General features: G+C 42.1%; 1 protein-coding gene across 3 annotated transcripts in view; it reads right to left on the bottom strand.

The window, feature by feature from the left end:
• SCHIP1 (schwannomin interacting protein 1) overlaps nucleotides 1-19,101 on the bottom strand; it is a 220,975-nt gene that overhangs the window by 71,503 nt on the left and 130,371 nt on the right. The window contains exon 1 of one of the 3 annotated variants that reach the window (XM_074190833.1): nucleotides 9,603-9,709. The exons of the other annotated variants lie outside the window; for them this stretch is intronic. Coding sequence (XP_074046934.1) covers nucleotides 9,603-9,632 — 30 coding nt within the window. The 5' untranslated portion in view covers nucleotides 9,633-9,709. Of the gene's footprint in view, nucleotides 1-9,602; nucleotides 9,710-19,101 lie in introns of those variants that run through there. 3 annotated transcript variants of the gene reach the window in all.

Below are 19,101 nucleotides of genomic sequence, written 5' to 3'. Positions count from 1 at the left end.
GATCAGATAAATTTTTTTTTGCAAGGCAGTGGCATTAAGTGACTTGCCCAAGGTCACACAGTTAGGTATCTGAGGCAGGATTTGAACTCAGGTCCTCCTGACTCCAGGACCAGTGCTCTATCCACTGTGCTACCTAGCTGCCCCCCCCACCAGGTAAAAATTTTTAAGTAGAAGACACTAACTTTTAATAGAAATGAGGAATTTTAAGAGGCAGAGGAGTGAGTGGCAGACCTGGAGGATATTCATCGCAAAGCCATGGGGATGGCTTTGTGGGGGATAACAGAAAAAGCAGAAATAGCAGTTTGAACAGTGTGTGTGTGTGTGTGTGTGTGTGTGTGTGTGTGTGTGTGTGTGTGTGTGTGTACTATTTATAATTCTGAGGTGGTGGGTTATAGTCAGGATGGAAAGGACTTTACATATCAGATGTGTTTAATGTATTTGATTCTAGAGTTCACAGCAAACCATTGGTGCTTAGCAGGTAAACATTTTGTGAGGCAAGTCTACAATATTCTCTTTAACTGGTTTTTTCACCATCAAGGATGTCTGTGAGAATCAAATGGGCAGGATCTGAGATCACTTGAATGTGATGCCTTCTGTGAAAGTCGAGTTAACACAGATCCACAGAAGATGGGCCTGACAAATGAGCCATCTCTGGCTTGGCATCTCAAATATTCTCCCCCTCCCCTCCCCCTTTTTTATTTTTAACCATTGCAGTCTGAGTATTCTTTTCAGCAGGCAGCCAGAAAGACCGAGGGTGTCCTGCTCTAAATTAAACTGGTGTCATCACACTCGACCCAGTTTTCCCATCTGTGACCTAGTTTACAGGCCTTTAATTCACTTGCTAAGTCTGAGGACAACATTTCAATCAACAGTTTAGAAAATGTTAAGTTCCTTCCCCCCCTCCTGGGGGGGGTCAGTATTTCAGATGGGGGGGATAGTCATTCACAGAATTGTAAAGTTGGAGGGAACATTCTCAAGGTCATCCAATTCAGTCCAGTCCATCCTCCCCCCAAATGACTCTTCCAAACCTTCCCCCAAACCCTCCAGTGAGGTGAACCCTCTATCTCCTGGGGTAGTTTTCAGTCTGGGCTCCCAGTTCTTTTTGTCTCTGGGGTGGCTGGCCTTTCAAGGTTCATGTCTCCCCAAATTCTCCTCTTTTCTTCTTCCTTTGACCAATTCCTCACATCAAATGGACTCAGATTGACTTATTTGATGTCATCTGGAAATTCTCAGCATCTCAATAATCTTTACAAACTCTGGGGTACAAAATAAAACCCAATCCTCTGGGGATATGGGCTCTGCTCAGGGCAGAGGCCTTTCTTGGATACTCTTGGAACATTCTGACACTCTTGGGAAATGATGTGAATCAAGTCAAGATACTTTGAGAACAGCCAGAAGTAGTTAGAAAAATATATCATTAAGAAGGCCAGGTCCCTATGGGATGAATGACTGGATAAGAACATTAGTGAGGTTATCTGATCTGACCTCTTCATTTTAAAGTGAGGCCCAAAGTCCCAGAGATAGGAAATAGTGTCATCAGGATTTCAGCCTGGATCTCGCAACCTTACATCCGGTGTCCTTCCTACCATGCCCAATTAGTATGTTGGCCAAAAGCCTTCCTTCAGGTAATTCATAGGTAAACCTGCTGATTGCCAATGTCCCAATTTTGCTACAAAGCCTTACTGTCCTGCCTAGTGCTCAGACCAGGAGAGCCCCGGGGCTGTCTCAGGATCATCTCTCTGGGTAGGATTTGGAATTCTTCACTCATAGCAGAGCAGAGCCTGTAGACACCCTGAGGAGAGAAGAGTCAGGGTCCTAGCCTCTTCCCAACACCCACTCTGCCATTAGCCTTGCAAGGGCTGGTTCTGTGCCAGAATGACGTGGGAATTTAAAACAACAATTAACAGAAACGATCATGGCTAGGGTTGTGGGGGAAGGAATAGCATTAGAGAATGACCAAAACACAGACCCACATCCAACTTTGGAATAATGGAAAATGAAAAGAGGAAAATGTACCACATACCCTTCCCCCAAGCTTCTAGGCTGATGCTATTTTTCTAAGGTACTAGAGATAATTTGGAAGAGATAGCCTCTTAAGAGGTGCCAAGATACATTCTGAGGACAATGCTTTTCCCTGAAGAGATTGGCTCCAGTCCAAGGCTGGAGAGTGGAGGTCGATAGCTCCATCTCTTAACACGTCTCCAACCATAAAAGACAGGTCCCTCCATAACCTCCTCATCTCTACAACATTCCTAAGCGGTGGGGGTGGGCAAATGAGCCAGCCCCCACACCCAATGAATCAGGGCCTCTACAAGACTCTGAATCACCCAGATCATATTGAAATTATTCTCTGTTCTCTCCTCAACAATACAAGGTATACAAGGTAGGTTGGAAGCCAAGAAAGGACCTGTCTGTCTCTTCTATTCACAGGGCTAACACCTGGGTACAGATTCTAATCTTTTTTCATTTTTTGTGATGATAATAGCATTTTTATTTTATTTAGGTTTCACAAAGCACTTTGTCTGTCTCCTCTCACTTGATTCATACAATACTCTGTGAAGAAACTGAGGCTGAAAAGAATTGAGAGACTTGCCCAGGGTCACCCAGCAGGTAAGTGTTGAAGGCAAATGCTGAGCTTCATGCACTGAGCTACCCACCTTGTTGCCAAGGTAACCTCTTTACAGGTCTTCCGACCACTCCTCTCTTCCCTTTCTAATTTTTCCTTCCTGCTGCTGCTGCCATGAAAATAATCTTTGCAGTTAGCTAGGTAGTTTCTTGTCATAGCATTGTTTTGACCAAAAAAGAAAAGAAAGCAAACAAAAAAACATCAGTAGCTCCCTATTTCCCTAAAGCAAAGTTCAAATCCACCCCCTCTCCAACCCCAGCTTTTGAGACCCTCCAGAATCTGGTCCTACCCCAACTTTCCAGCTGTAATTCCCATTTCTTCCTTCCGCAAACACTCCCATCCTTTCTCCTCTCCCATGCCTAGGATCCCTCTTTTCCATCTCTTATCTTGGAATCTTAGAACTATAACTAGAAGAATTCTAAGATCCCTTCCCTTTTTAAATGAGGAAATGCAGTGTCTCATCCAAGATCCCACAGACACCCCTGGTAAGCATCTGAGGTAGAATCAGAATCCAGGTCCTGTGATTCCAAAGTCATTTCTCTTGTTGAATCCCTAATCATCCTGTAAAACTCACTGAACATGTGCCTTCTCCAGGAAGCCTCCTGGGATGTTCTGACTCAGGAATCACTTAGCCCTAGTCCCAGTCAGCCCTAAGCTTATGCAATTATGCTGCCATATAATGTTTTGTTTTGGACTCTCTTATACACCAACCATCCAATCATGCACATTGCTATTACTATATACCATTTCCTTTACCTAGAATACTCTCAGGTTGACTTCTCTACCTTGCCCCTTCTGTCCTCCTGCCTCCTTTTCCAAATCCCAACTATGGGGTATCTTATCCCATTAGAATGTAAACTCCTTGAGGGGTTGGACTCTCTTGCTTACATTTTTATACATAGCACTTAGTATAGTTTCTGTTACATAGCAAGCATAATCGTTTCTCCTTTCTTTCTTTCCATTCTTCTAATTTTTATTTAGCCATTCAACCATTCTTTCATCTATCATCTAACCATCCATCCATCCATCCATCCATCCATCCATCCATCCATGCATCATCCATCCATCCATCCATCATCCATCCATCCATCCATCCATCCATCCATCCATGCATCATCCATCCATCCATCCATCCATCCATCATCTATCCAACAGCTCTAAGCTTATCTAAATTAGAAAATAAGCTTCATATGGGGAAGGAGATGGTCATCTAAACTTACTCTTTCCTCCAGTGCCAGTCTCATGTTCATAATAAGTTTAGCATGCATGAGTGAAACACTTAATTTTAGTAGCTAAGATGTAACATTGAACTTTAATCAGTTAACTAACAAGCATTTATTAAACACCTGCTGTATGCTAGGAGCTATGTTTAGTACTAGGGAGAAAAAGTCCCCAGCCTCAAGGACCAGATTCCCCAGGAAGAGACAACATGGACACAGATCAAAATGAGCATGAACTATACAGAGTAGATAGGAGATTAGCCTGAATGGGAGTCCACTGGATCCCTTCCCCATCAAACCTCTACAATCACTTAGACTCTACATCCTGCCAAGGCCTCCCTGGCAATGAATGCCTGCCTGGCATCCCCTTCCTTTATTCCTCCAGCTGCCATCTTCTTTTTTCCTGCCTACATTGTGGTTAGACCCTTATTACTCTGTGGCTCTCTTCCAATTTTGCCTCCCACTCTCCCCCCTTCAGGGAGAGGTAACGTTCTACCCTACATTGAAGTGATTCCCCAGGGGCTTGGCCTCTCCTGTCTGTCTGTATATATATATATATATATATATATATATATATATATATATATATATATATATATATATATATATATATATATATATATATAATATATATGTATATTGGCATATGCCATTTCCTTTACCTTTACTCCCCTCACTTTGCCTGTTGGCCTCTGATCCATCTCTTCAAGGCCTAATTCAAAGGCTCATCTTTTCCATGAAGCCCACTTAGATCTTCCCAGCTTGAAGACAAGGGTCCTTCCTCTGAACAACAATATAATTTGGCTCTTCTCTCATGTCATTTATCAGATACTGCCTTGTACAGGAGGTATTTAGCACCTTGTTTCAACTTTGCTGCTAGATGGTAAGCTCTGAGGACCCATTTTTCTACAACTTTGCATCCTCACTGTGTCCTACAAATAGTTAAATGACTAAAAATTTATTGAAGGAACCAATAATGTTGTGCTCCAGAAAATGCACTGGACAGGACATGGAAGGGATGTAAAATGCAACAAGGCTTTAGTCCTTAAGAGATAGCAATCTGATATTAAGTGACTTAAAAGCCCCTCTGTATTCATGGAGGATTATCAAGAAATGCCGTTGGCTCGTCCAATCTAAGACTTCCAGTGGTCCAAGGTGGCCTCTGAGTCTGGTCAAAAGTCACAAGGACTCAAAGTCCTGGGCTCAAGTTTCCTAAACACTCCTATAATAAACTAGAACTGGTGCCAGGCAGCGGCTATCTTTCCCTTCCATATCCCAAGCTGCCCAGATGCAACCTTCATATTTCCTAACAATAAACATTTTTCTCTTCTTTCCTGACTGGATGCTGTTGTTCCCCATATCACTTCCTTTCTAGGAGGAACCCCAAATTCCCATTTAACTTCAGCCCTTCCCTAAGTTAACCACTGGCAGCTTTTATGGGTGGACACCTAGGGATGCTCTAGGAACTCTTGTCCCTCCCATTTGCCCCACCATTATACCAATAGAACCTCTGGGCCTTTCTTACCACCTATCAATTCCTCCTAAATGAGTTGTCTTCCTCATTTGAATGTGAATTCCTTGATAAACAGAGACTGTCTCACTTTTCTATTTTCATTCTCAGTTCTTAAGAATACTTCAAATACTTTTACTCTGCTGAAAATCCTTTCCAGATCTAAAAAAAAAATCAATTTTTTATGTTGACTCTTTTTTTTAGTAAAGATTTTTCAATTTTTTATTTATTTTTTGTTTTTAAATCAATTTTTGTTTTAAAATCAAATTGTTTTCAAATAATCTCCATGATCTCCAGACTCCCTGCCACCCATCTTGTCAGACACCCCTCCTGCAACTGAAACCCCATCTCCTGAGAGAACTTAAACTAACATTATGTTTCCAGGTCTGGCATCTTCTTGGTATATCAGACTCAAAGTTTCCTTTCTTTTTGTAATTTATTTTATATTTATCAATTATAACATTTAAAAAATTTTAAATATGTAAATATTTTTCCTTAGTGAAGCCAAGATTCCATTCTGAGGTGCCTAGTCTTTTTTGTTGTAGCTGAGCATTTGGAATACTATTGGCACTATTAACCATTTTCTGGATACATAGACAGCATTTAATAGATCCTTTTTCATGTACTTATTCACCCATTCATTCATCACAGAAGAGGCTTGCAGGTGATATTTGCTCTGAGCCCTTTCAAAATTGTTCTCCTTTTGGGGCTAAGGGGGAGAAAGAGGAAGGGGAAGAAAGAGTCTTTTGTAGGCCTCTTAAGTTTTACTAATTAAATATTTTAGAACATAAATATGTAATAAGACAAATAATGAGACATGTACGTGTGTCTATTTTATAAATGTATATAGTTGTACATATATTTGTACTTATAAATATGTGTATAGAAATGTACATAAATTTTATATAAAATTTAGTGTACTGGATTCTGGATTTGAAATCAGGGAACCTGGGCTTGAAATTTGATCTACCACAGATTTGCTGTCTGTGTGACCTTGGACAAATTACTCTATGAACCTGTTTCCTTATTGCTAGAAAAGGATGGGGGGACAGTTGAACTGGATGATCTCTAAAACTCCTAGTTGCTCTAAATATGACCCTAGTTAAAACAATGCATAAAAAACCAAACCCTCAAGAAATCATTTACCATTTCTCACATTCTATGTATGTAGTTCCTACATCAACAGACATGTCCATATTCCCTGACGACATCAAAATGACAAGACGAATACAAGGCATGGTTATTTTGGAAAATAACACATCAAATGTTTTGATAGGGATTGTTAATAAGTCCTGGCTTCCTAAATTAAAATAATGTTTTCTTCCTTTATTTCTATCCCTTGAGTTTGGGTCACAAATGAATATCTATAGAAGACAGTTCTGAAAATGAACTTGCCTGTAAATGCAGGTTTGAAGTTGGAGCTCCATTTTTTTTATTTAAAATATATGTGTCCCTCATCTCTCTAGACCTCAGTTTCCTCATCTGTCAAATAGGAATAATGATTCTGGGACTACAATTTCCCAAGGTGATTGAGACAGAAGAATTGGGAATGCACTAGGAAGAAATGTGAATTATTGATACTAATACTAATGAAAGTATTTTTATTTTTAAACCAAGGGATTTGGTAGTCTTTTATTTTTAGAAGGATTAAAGCCCACACCAAAACCATCCAACCCAACATACACCAACCAAGCACCTAATGAGTTAAACATGGTAGATTCAAAAACAAAATAAAAATGGCCTCTGTCCTTAAGAAACTTACAGTCTACTTACTGGGTATGGCAACAGAGAAATGTATGTACAATAATTTGAGAAGGGATGGCTAAAGGGTGTTCATTTGGAGGAGGAGGAGGAAGAATGTCTTCTGGCATTCCAGTAGGAGTTGGTGCATAAGCTGACCTGGAAAGAAGGAGATGAAGAGGGGGAGCTTTCTGGATTCAGGAGGGAGAGATTGCCTCAGCAGAGAAACAGAGTCCAAGCAAAGGTCAGAGAATGGCCAGTTTTGCTGGAATGCAGAGGTGGGGAGTAATGTTAAACCAGGAGAGGTTCTGTTTGTGGTTCTCACAATTGACTAAGGTCACCTCACCTGACCTCCCCCTCTCCCCTTCAAACCAAAGGCTTAGGAAGCAGCCCTTCCCCAAACCCAGTCATCCATGGTTTGATGAAAAGATCTGAAATTTTTAGATGAATTTGTGCTTTCCTTCAAGGCCAGTAAGCTTCTTCACTCTGCTTCGTGTGCCCAAACATATGAGGGAATATTAAAAAAAAAAACTCCCTTAGCATGTCTATTCTAACTGAAGAGCATCATTCGGATGCCAGAGCCAATGTCCATTCTCTTTGCAATGCCCCACTTGTTCATTTATTTTTCTTGGGAAGGGATGGGTGGCCCTATTAAAGGGACCATGTTAATGGACAAACTGGAGTTTTATAAAAGTAAAGCCATTACTATGGTCTAATCACTTCCTGTCACTCAGCCCTGCTGCCCGAGAGGAACAATGGGCATGCGCTCCCACTAACCCCACAACTCTCAGTGGTCAGCCATTAGGATGTTACAAATCAATAAATCAAAATCATTTATTGACTAAGAACTGGGCCAAATCCTGTGTTAGGCAGAGAAGATGGAAAGGCAAGACAGACCTTGTCATTAAGAGGCATATGAAAGAGTGGTGAGTCCAATTCCACGACCTTGGACAACTCGCCTAAATCTCCCTGGGACTCAGTTTCCTCGTCTATAAAATAGATGGCTTCTGAAGATGATTCCAGTTATGAGCCTATCATCTCCCAAATTGGAAAAATGATGCCAAAACAGCACCAATGTTATTAAGAACTAGCAACCACACATTTCCCTAATGCTTCAAGGTTTTAGTTTCTTCCTAATGGCTTTGTGAGGAGGGCTGTGTTTTGTTGACAAGGAAACTCAGAGATATTAAAGGATTTGTCCATAATCCTAGGATGACTAGTTGGTAGTGCCACCATTTGAAACGGGCTCCGTCCTGATTTTAAGTCCAGGGCTCTTCTTTACACAATCCCTACATAAGGAAAATGAAGACAATGTATTTTCTAGGGCAAGAATATGATTATCCATCCAGATGTTTCAGCGTCACCCTTTTGGGGGATCCCTCCCTCGCAGCTGATCCAATGAATGCACAGCCAATAGAACTTAAACTGATCAAATCCCAAATGCTAGAACCATCCCTGAAGAGAGAATAGTATCTTTCTTCATCTCCATGATCTCCAGCCCCCCCCCCCCCCCCGTCTTGTCAAATGCCCCTCCTGCACCTGAAACCCCATCTCCTGAGAAAAGCACCTGCTGGTCTCAAGTAACAGGCCCCACGGAAGAAGGCACAGCCCAAGTTATAGAATTACCCCCTTCGTGTCTGGGTAACCCTCTGTCACTGAAATCTACCCCCCCCCCCCAGCCGCCAGCTCTGGCTTGGCAGTGCGGCCAGCCGCTTCATGCCACCATTTACAAAAATAAAATCAAGAACTCCAGGTCAGCTTGCTGTTTGTGATGACTGCCCTGTTGAGGCTGCAGTCGCAGCCCAGAAGGAATGGCTCAGCGCTGAGAACCGAGCTCTAGAAAACACACTCAGTCCAACTCACGTCCTAACTCCAAACATGCAACCAACACGGGCACCGGCCGAGAAGCTACTGAGCGCCCCAAACCGAGCTAGTTTGCGTGGGGCTCCGGAGCCTGCGATTTTCCTGCTACGTTGGTCCCCGTCTCAAGGCAACATCCCTGGGTGAAAAATAAAAGCAGCCCCGAGCAAAGCCCCCGGAGGCAACTTGAGAGCGGCCGAAAGGCGTAGCATGGCAGGGCTCCTTTCTGTGGCCGCCTGGCTCCAGTCATTGGCCCCTCTCCCTGCAATTAGCAAGGACTGGCCTGAAAACGTCGGGGTGGGCTCTTTCCCACACGGAACCCAAGAAGGGCAGGCCGTGCCTGCTGTCGTTACATAATGTGGCATAGGCTGGTTCCCCTTCTGGATCCCCTGACATTCAATGACATCCAGCCCCCCCCCCCCCGCCCCCCGGCAGCGATTACCTCTCTGGATTTGCCCAATACTTTCAAGGCCAAAGAAGCGGCATTTTCTGCTCCATTACTCCTCGAAAAGCTAATTACGATTCAGAGGTGGTGCTGCCGGAGAGGAGGAAGCAGAGGCTTGCAAGATCCCTGGGAAAATGGGGAAAAGGGGGCAACCTGCTGCTGCGGGCAAAGGCAGCCAGGCCTCCCCTGCCAGCCTCTTACCTGATACGAACAGTTTTCCTGGTGGACCATCTTCTAGAGCATCCTAGAGGCCCAGGCAGCAGGGCGGGGGGCCGGGCTGGCCAGCGCAGGGCGGAGAGGCAGCGAGCCTTCCTGCCGGCTAAGATGGATGCTGCTGCCTCTGCCGCTGCCCCTGCCCCTGCCGCAGTGGCACTGCCGTGCCTTCCCAGGAGCGGGGCCGGGGCCGAGCCGAGCGGGGCCGGGGCCGAGCCGAGCCGAGCGGAGCGGAGCCCAGCCGAGCCGAGCCGAGCGGAGCGGAGCCCAGCCGAGCCCAGCCGCTCTCCCCGGGAAAGCAGCTCCCAGCCTCTAATAGCAGGAGCCAGGGCTGTGCGGGGGGAGGGGGCTCACTCATCACTGGCACAATCAGCCAATTATATTATAGGCACAAAGAAAAGGAGCAGGCCCGGGCTGCTGTGACCTTCGGGTGCTTTATGAAGGCAATGTGTTAGTCCTCATTAAAAAGGAGAAAAAAGGCCAAATGGAGAAGAGAGCCAGAGGCACCTCCCTGTTGGCGCTGCCCATGTTGACCTCCGGTGCCATCCCATGGAACCAAACAGCAGTCCTTCACCTGTCATTCATAAAAAAGATGCCTCAAAAATGGGGTTTTTTTTAAAGTTTTAACATATGGGGAAAAAATCCTTTCTGGATTTGCTCCCACAGAGAGATGTATTGGGGGGGGTTAAAAAAACAATTACAAGCTCCCTCAAAGCCAAGAGCCACGATATGTGTGCGCTCATAAAATGCTATTTTGCAATTTATTAAATTTCTGCTTGCATTTGGGCTTTTGTTTTTTTACAACAGTAAATAGCTACTGGGCTTTCCTTATCCGAACGACAGTGGTAATTATTCCATTGGATGAAAATAACTGTAGTTCGTTCAGTTTTCCAAATGCAAATTCTTCCAACTCAGGCTTTGGGGGACTCCAGCTTCGAGGAGCTGGGTTTGCTCATTTAGCAACTGGAAAGCGGCACACGGAGGAAGCCCCGGTTTCTCTGGACCTGGAGCTAGATCACCATTAGCCTCCAAGGGCCTGATGAAAGAAAGCTGCAACACTGGGAGTCAGCAACCAAAGGCAAAGTGACCTGGGCTTTCCCCCAGGGTAATGAATTTAGAGGGAATGGATGGCAGTTTCCATCTTCCCGTAGCAAGAAACAATAGGGCTTGGTTTTTAGTTAAAGAGGGCAATTAGGGAAAATAGGAAGTTCCTCCCTTCCACTCCCCTGCCCTCCCGGCATCTTACCTCTCCCTGCAAAACATTCAACATCCATGATCCAGACAGTCATAAAAGACAATACAAGCTTTTCCTATTTCCACAGTGGATTTATGGAAATAGATACTAAATCTGATCCTCCCTTCCCCCTCCACAAAGAGAATAAATTTCGAAATAATTTTCATCTCATTTCTTTGCTACAGGAAAGACCTAGACGTAAACTTTCTGAAACTGAGGAAAGAACAACTACGTGATATATATCTTTTGTAATTTTTAAAAAAAGAAGGTAAATTAAAAAGAAAATTCTTTCATTTTCTCACGGCACCAAAGACATTTCCGTACTTTAACTTTATTTACAGTGTTGCTCCATAGTAGGTACTCAGTATTTGTGGACTAATTGATTAAAAGATATCTCCACCAGCCTTCCCAAAGGATATTCTCCATAAGGGATTTTACTGAACAAGAAAGTCCATTCGCAATGACCAAGGATTGGAAAAAGTCACACATTCCTCAGTTAGCTGCTAGTGGAGACAAAGCCTGCCTTTGTGTCTACAATAACATCAGCATGTTTGACAAGCTTCCATATCTACACCAATCTGACAGATTGGTAGGAATTCACACTAGGAATTTTTGTTAATTGTGTTTTTAATTTTAAAACAATTTTCCAAGTTTCCCTGAAAAGAAGCAGCAATTTGCAGCTTCAAGTATGGGAAACTCAGGTGGAAATGGAGACACAGATGCAATGGAGATCAAAAAATTTAGTCAATCTTTGTCGTTGCCTCCATGTCTCCATTCTGATTTTTAACTTTCTCTCTGAGCTTGGCCACAGCTCACCTCTGACTTCTGCCCAGTCAAGAAGTCTCAGAATGAGCTTGGGAAGGGAAGAAACTCTCTTCTTACAAGACCTCCCAAATGTCTCCCACCCCGCTCCAAAAATGATCTTCCTCCAGGCCCACATCTGTCTCTCGCTGCCTTTGAATCCTGCCAGTTGCAAGGGGACCCATAGGAAAAAGGCATCTGAGTGAAAAAAAAAAAAATAGACTATCAATGGAAAGCAGGTGGCAAACAAGGAGAGCAAACATTTATTAGAACAAGGCATGCTGTAAAGGCAGTCATGGCCCAGCAGACTGATTCTGGCCTCCCAGTCCACTGGCTGTGCAACTTTGGACTGATGCTGGCCTCCCAGTTCCCTGGCTGGGTGACTTTGGACAAGTCACATAACATCTAGGTGGCTCAGACAACTCTCCAAGACTACCATACAAAGCAGATGCAACTTTTATTCTTGGATGGAATTAACTCACAGGGAATTCCCTAGATGGATGAAATCACAGATACAGTTAAAAAATAAGATAGGATATTGGGTCAATTTAGGGGATATGTAGATGAAATCAGGCATAGAAATCTGAATGAAGAATGGACTTGCCATACCTGTCTCCACCAAAACCAGCGTAGACCAATGACCCTCAAGAGACACCCAAGTTCAAGAAACACCCTCCCACCCCACTTCAATATCGCTTCTGACCCAGTCCTTCCATCCCCTAGTCCTGGGAAGCAATCCTTCTGGAGATGTGACCTGGACTCCCTGCCTTGGGGCAAGTGGCCAACCAGCATTTATTAATTACTTACTGTGTGAGGGACTGAGCTAAGTGCTCAGGATACAGAGAGAGGCAAAAGGCAGCCCCTGCCCTCTGGGTATATCAGCCTCAGGCACTAAAGGTCAGGAAAAGAAAGTCCTCATTACCAAAGTCCTTGGCACTGTCAGATGGCTCAGCTGATAGAGTCTTATCAGCAGAAGTGACAATAATGAAGATGTATTATGAACTGTTTTGTCATTGACCCCTGAGGAACATCTTTCCCTCTCCTTTCTCCCGCCCCACTTCTATGTATGCATATTTCTACACACAACATATGCACACATACGCAGACAATATAGTTATAAATACATATTATAAACATATTTGTATATAAACATGAACATGTAAAGTGTTTATAAAATACACGTGAATGCATGTCCATATCAACACATACGCATTTGTATTTGTGTTATTTCTGACATTAGAATGTGAAGTCTTTGAGAGCATGGATTTAAAAAAAATAGATCCCTAGTGTTTAAAATATTCCCTTCCTTCCTGCCTTCAATCAGCTTGAAGGGAGTACAATTATTTGAGAAAAAAGAGACACTCAACCAATCCCATCTTTCCCATACTAGTTACCAGAACAGACTAGATGATGAATGGTGATCTCCGGTTCCTCTCCACCTTGATGAGAGCTTGGCCTGCCATTTCATTAATACAGAAATTCCTGGGTATGGAAACTTCTATCAATGATGACTGGCCTCTTCTCAGTAACTTTTTGCCTTAGAGAGATGTCTAAAGGGTAGATGACTTGTCCAGTGACATGTAACCATGATGGGGGGGAGAGTTTGGACTTCCTGATTCCATGGCTGACTCACTCTCTACATAACTACAACATGCGGTCTCTCTTCTATGTGAGCACCTCATACGTAGGCTTTAGAATAACAGCCAAAAGAAGGGAAACGGTCCATTCTGAACGTTTGTATGATTTACTCAGGGTCATGAGAGTTGGATGGGACCTCAAAAGACACTCAGCTTTGATCTCTCATTCTACAGGTGAGGAAGCTCTCATCCACAGGTAAGGAAGGGCCAGAGAGATGAAGAAACTTGTCTGTGGTTACACAGACAATAAGTGACAGAAGGAGAATTTCAATGGGGTCTTCCAGCTCCAGATCTAGAAGTCAGTACTTAATGCAGGTATTCTCATTGTTCAGGCAGGCTCCGACAGGTACCATGAGCTGCTATAGCTGCAAAGGATGAAAAAAGGTGATGAACCTCTTTGATCTTAATGAAGCTGTATGTTCTCAGTGATTTCAGGTTGGTAGAATCTCCCAGAGCTGCTGTTATGCTGGATCACCTTGGTGAAATTTCAGATCACCCTTATGCACTCTCTCTGTTTCTCTGTTTCTCTGTCTCTATCTCTCTTTTTCTCTGTCTCTGTCTCCCCTCTTTGTCTGTCTCTGTCTCTGCCTCTGCCTCTCTCTCCCCATATATATATATATATATATATATATATTTACATATATATATTATATATGATAGTGTCATTGAAAAAGGTCTATTCAAATGCAGTAAAAATTCCATGACATATATATATATATATATATATATATCATAATCCCCAAATTTCTTCTACTTTACTTTCAGAATCTATGCAAATGGTTACCCAGATCATCCCAGATAAAATCCTGTGACTTTAGCTCCACTAGCATAGAACACTAGACTTGTACTCAGGAGGTCCCGAATTCAAATCTTGCCTCAAATATATATTAGCTTTGTTATTCTGAGGGGATTGGATTTAGAGCCTCTGAGGTATTAGCTGTTCCTAAGTTTGTGGTCCTATGATCTATAGACATGTATTATATTATAAAAGTGGTTTCAAATTTTAAAATTTCATTTTTTAATTTTTATCTTTTTTTTTCCATTATGCCCTCAGTCCCATAAGCTGTCTCCATTACTAAACCCTGCTTCTTAACAAAATATGCCTAACTGTGTGGCCTTGGACAAGCCACTTAACCCCATTTGCCTTGCAAAAACCTTAACAAATAATCCCCCAATATGAAGGGAAATGGGCAGTAGCACTTTCCCCAGAGGTTGACCTGCTCCCTGACTCCCTCTGGGAACACCTGTGGTCTCTTCCTAAAGAGCATACAGTGCCCAGCCCTTCCTAAATGGTTCCTTGCCCCCATATTGAAGAGTGAACACATATTTTAACAAGGAGTGAGGGCTAGATGTTTGCCCAGTTCTTTGGGAAATGTTCCAATCAGTCAGTTCCCTCTTTAAAAGAAAAGCCCTGTCTGACCATGCACATCCATAGATCCCATCCCTCAGAAAGAGGGAAGAAGGCAGGAAGCTTCTGAAACAAGTCCCTTGCTCCCCACCCCATGTGAAGGAGGAGGGTCCTTGTATACATTACATAAGTCCTTGAAGACACTTGTCATGAGTCACTGCCATGAGCCTTAATGTTCCCCCACTGTTCACACTTGCTATTCTATGAATAGTGGAGGTGACTCAGAAACTGCTTGGGAGAGAACAGATTTCTGGAAATTGTAGCCCAAATCTTGTCAAAAAAACACTTCAAGGTGTAAACAAGATTCTAAAAAAGAAGTTTTTAAACTTCCTTCCTTTTATAGTCATTCATCGAAAAGGACTTTGTGCAATAACTTAGTCTGTGGTTGGCTAATGCAGAAAAGTTTTGAAGGGAAACCAGATGTTAGAAGATTATTTAAGCCAGAAATACTTCCCAAAGTAACACTAAATGATATTTTTAACTAAGTGAAATATATCAACAAAATTTTACTTTGGTTGTTAGGGAGCAAACTTCAACAAGCATTTGGGTGATTTTTTTTTTACAGCTATCTTCCTTTTGAGGCAACAGGAGAAGGAAAAAAATTTAGAGCTGGAAGAGTCCAAGGAGAGTGTTTGGTTCAAATCTCTTATTTCACAGATGGAGAAGATAATGAAATGATTTGCCTAATTCTTTTAAAAATTTTAAAATATATATCTTGCCTTTTCATAACCTCCACTTCTAAATATATCCCTCCGACTTTATCTACCCAATGAGCCAATCTTTGCAGTAAAGGGAAAAAAATGAAAAAAAAAACTAGTTCTATCCAAGCAATTCATTATCTAAACTCAGGTAGATAATATAGTATCCCACCTTGGTAAAGAAAGAAGGGGGGCTAAATTTCCCAAATGGAATTCAAGATCAGGTTTGGTCATTAAAATTACTGAAGCATTCAAGTTTTTTGTGGTTCCTTTTACTTACGTTGTTGTAATCATTGTGTTTATTCTTTTACTGGTTCTGTTTGTTGATTTTGCATCAGATTATATGTCTTCCTATTCTTTTCTGAATTTCTCAAGTTTATCATTTCTATTTTTTTAAAGTTTTTGCAAGGCAATGGAGTTAAGTGGCTTGCCCAAGGCCACACAGTTAGGTAATTATTAAGTGTCTGAGGTAGGATTTGAACTCAGGTCCTCCTGACTCCAGGGCCAGTGCTCTATCCACTGCACCACCTAGCCACCCCAAGTTTATCATTTCTTACAGTACAGTAATGTATGCATTATATTCTTGCAATACTACTTGTAGAGCCATTTCCCAATCAATGGGCATCTATTCTGTTTCCAGATCTTTGAGCCACAAAAAAGTTGCCATGAATATGCCACGGGGCCTCTGTTTCTGTCTTTGACCTCCTTGCATTGTACACTAACAGTGTGATATCTCTGGGTCAGAGAGTATGGCCATTTAAGTCACTTTGGGAGGGAGCATGATGTCAAATTACTTCTCATAATGGTTATATCAGGTCATGTCTCCTTTTACACAACCCCGCCCCCCAACACTGACTGTTCCCAATTTTTGGTATCTTTATCAATTTTTTTAGCTATGAAGTGGATATGAAACCTTGTAGTTGCATCAATCTGCATGTCTGTATGCAAATCTACACACACAACCTCATCTTTTCTACCTCATTCTTGCTCTGTGGCAAATCCTGGTCCCTCCCATGTACCTCCTGCAACAAGCCTTTTAGGATGCTCAGAACGTGGTCCTGAGTATCACCATAGTCTTCTTAGTGATCCTGCATCCTCCATCTTCTCTTCTCTCTGATGCATTTGCTTCTGAGAATTGCCAAATTATTATTCCTAAAGTATAGGTCTGGCCATGTTACTCCTCGACTCAGGAAATTTGAGACTCCCAATATTATCTCATATAAAATATAAACACATTTAAAGTTAATTTGGATCAAGTTTACTTTTTTCAAATGGATTTCTTCCTACTTCCTTTTCCATATTTTCCAACCAAACTGATCTATTTACTCTTCTCTGCGCTTTCCATTTTATCTCCTGCCACCATATTCATGTCTGGAACATCATCATCCCTTGCCTCTCTCTGCTTTTTGAAATCTCTGGGTCTCTGCAAGGGCTATCTCCTTCTACATAAGGCTTTTCCTGATCCCACCAAATGATACAGCTACACCTTTCTCATAAAATTATTGTGTTCACACTAAATGTTCACTTACTGAGTGTTCAGGGTGTTTCATTAGGATATAACTTCTTTAAGAGAAAGGATCATTTATTTTTGTCTTTGCATCCCCAGTTCCTGGCCCATAGTGAATGTTTGATAAATATATCAAGTAAATATTTGGTGAAGATCATTTGTTCAGCAAGATGACATAGTAATCATTTTCTGTAAACTCTTTAACCCAATCTTAAAATAAAGCATTATAAACCAGATTAATCAGTTAAATTCATAGAAGATTGAACTCTTAAGAAGGTAAAAAAAATAATAATGATAATAGTTGGCCTTTTACAGAGTTTTGAGGTTGTAATATGCTTAAGATTTAATATACATCATTCATTTGACCTATACAAAAACCACATGAAATAATTGTTCCCATTTTATAGATGAGGAAACTGAGGGGGTCTAGACCTTTAGATAATTTCTAAGAGAACTTGGAACAATAGTGAGAAATTCCAAAAAGGGTCAAAAGAAAAAATTACATTAATCAGAAATGTTTTTTGAATTAAATGAAATTCAGCTGGAGGCTGCCTACAACCAGTAAACAGTAAGACTGATGTTCTAGGGGAAATTTGGGGTGAAGGTAGAGATTTGGATCATTTGCATGGTGCTAATCATTGAAATAGAGGATTGCACTGGATCCTCAGTGGTCAGTGTGCAGAGAGACAGAAACTTGGAGGGTTCCTATAGCTTTGGAGAAGGAGGGCAAGGCAGTAAAAGGTGGAGAGGTGGTCCGAAGTATGGAAGAAGCACAGGACCCCAGTCCTAGGGAAATGAAAGAAGCAGACATTTTCAAGAATGGCATGGTGGTGAACAAAAGAATTATTAGCTCATTGCTGAATCAGCCAGTCTAAGGAAGATACTCCACTAAGGCAAAAGAGACTCAAAACCGATGTAGTTATTCTTCTGACAATGCAGACCACAGTTGGTCCATATCTGCCCACTGTGCTCAACTCTAGACTTGATGAGGTGTGGGAGGATGACAACAGGGAAATCGAGGTCATTAGATTTGGGGACCGGGCATGAGTCAGTGACCTCAGAGGGGGCTATTTTGGTGAGGTGGTGGTGATGGATGCCAGATTTGAGAGAGTGAGGAATGAGTGGGTGTAAGGAGCTGGATGGCAGTGAGTGGAAGCAAATATCAGAGGCAGCCAGGGCATTAGCTTCAGAGGGCAAAAGAATCAAGCTAAGGGTATTTAAAAAATTGGGGGGGGGGGGCATGGATTTATCTGCTAGCTAAAAGTAAAGACTGATAATGTCCAATGAAGCAAGGACAAAGAGTAGAGGGGGAAAAAAGGAACACTAAAAATATCAGTGGAACAGGTTCTTAGTGTGATGAAGCCAAGGAGCCCTTCTCAGAATAATGATTTTAGACATAAAATCAAATACACAAGATTACAAAGATTCTACATATATCAAAAGATGCTTTCCAAAATATACTTCAAACATAAGATCATTGATCCAGGTAAGGAAGTCTCTGAGTGACAGATCAATCTTTGGGTCTTAAAAGAGACTTTTCCACAATTTTTGGCCATCTACAGAAGATCCCAGGAGTTTCCAGTAGCCACAACCATAGCCAATCCAGCCAGACAGGGTGCAGAGTACAGCAGGGAGGAGCAGATGAAAGACTGTATTCTATTTTCCCCAAAGGCATTCATTCTAGAAAGAACCAAACCAATCTTACCTTGAGGGTTGGCCTCCTAAGTGAACACAATGAGGTGTACCCATCCCCAAACCTCTCAGGGAATCATGGATTATTGGAGCTGAGAGGATCCTTGGGAATAATCTACTCACTTTATTTGAGGAAATTAAAGCTGAGGGAGGTAGCTTAAACTCATCTTTCCATTTGTTTGCTAATGATAGAAATTCCTTTAATGGTGACAAAGTTCTTGGGTACACAATTTTGACATTTTTTGGGACAATCTTAACAGCTCTCAGGAGACTCTGACATCCCTGGTTCAGTTGATTAACCCACCAAGGAAGGAGGGACTGAACAAATGTCTTCACTTACAATGAAACTCATTCACCCTAAAGCAGAATCATTCAATCACCCAACAAATTATGTGATTCCTCTCAGATTGCTTCCTGTTTTGAAAGGAGAGAGGACCACAACCACAACTAGCATTTTGATGGCATTTAAAAGTTTACAAAGCAGGTTTCGCATGTTTGCTCGTTGGCTAG

This window comes from Macrotis lagotis, chromosome 6 (genome assembly GCF_037893015.1).
Source record: "Macrotis lagotis isolate mMagLag1 chromosome 6, bilby.v1.9.chrom.fasta, whole genome shotgun sequence".
NCBI lineage: Eukaryota > Metazoa > Chordata > Mammalia > Peramelemorphia > Peramelidae > Macrotis > Macrotis lagotis.
Note: the sequence above shows the minus strand (reverse complement) of the source record. Positions and strands in the feature narration are given on the sequence as shown.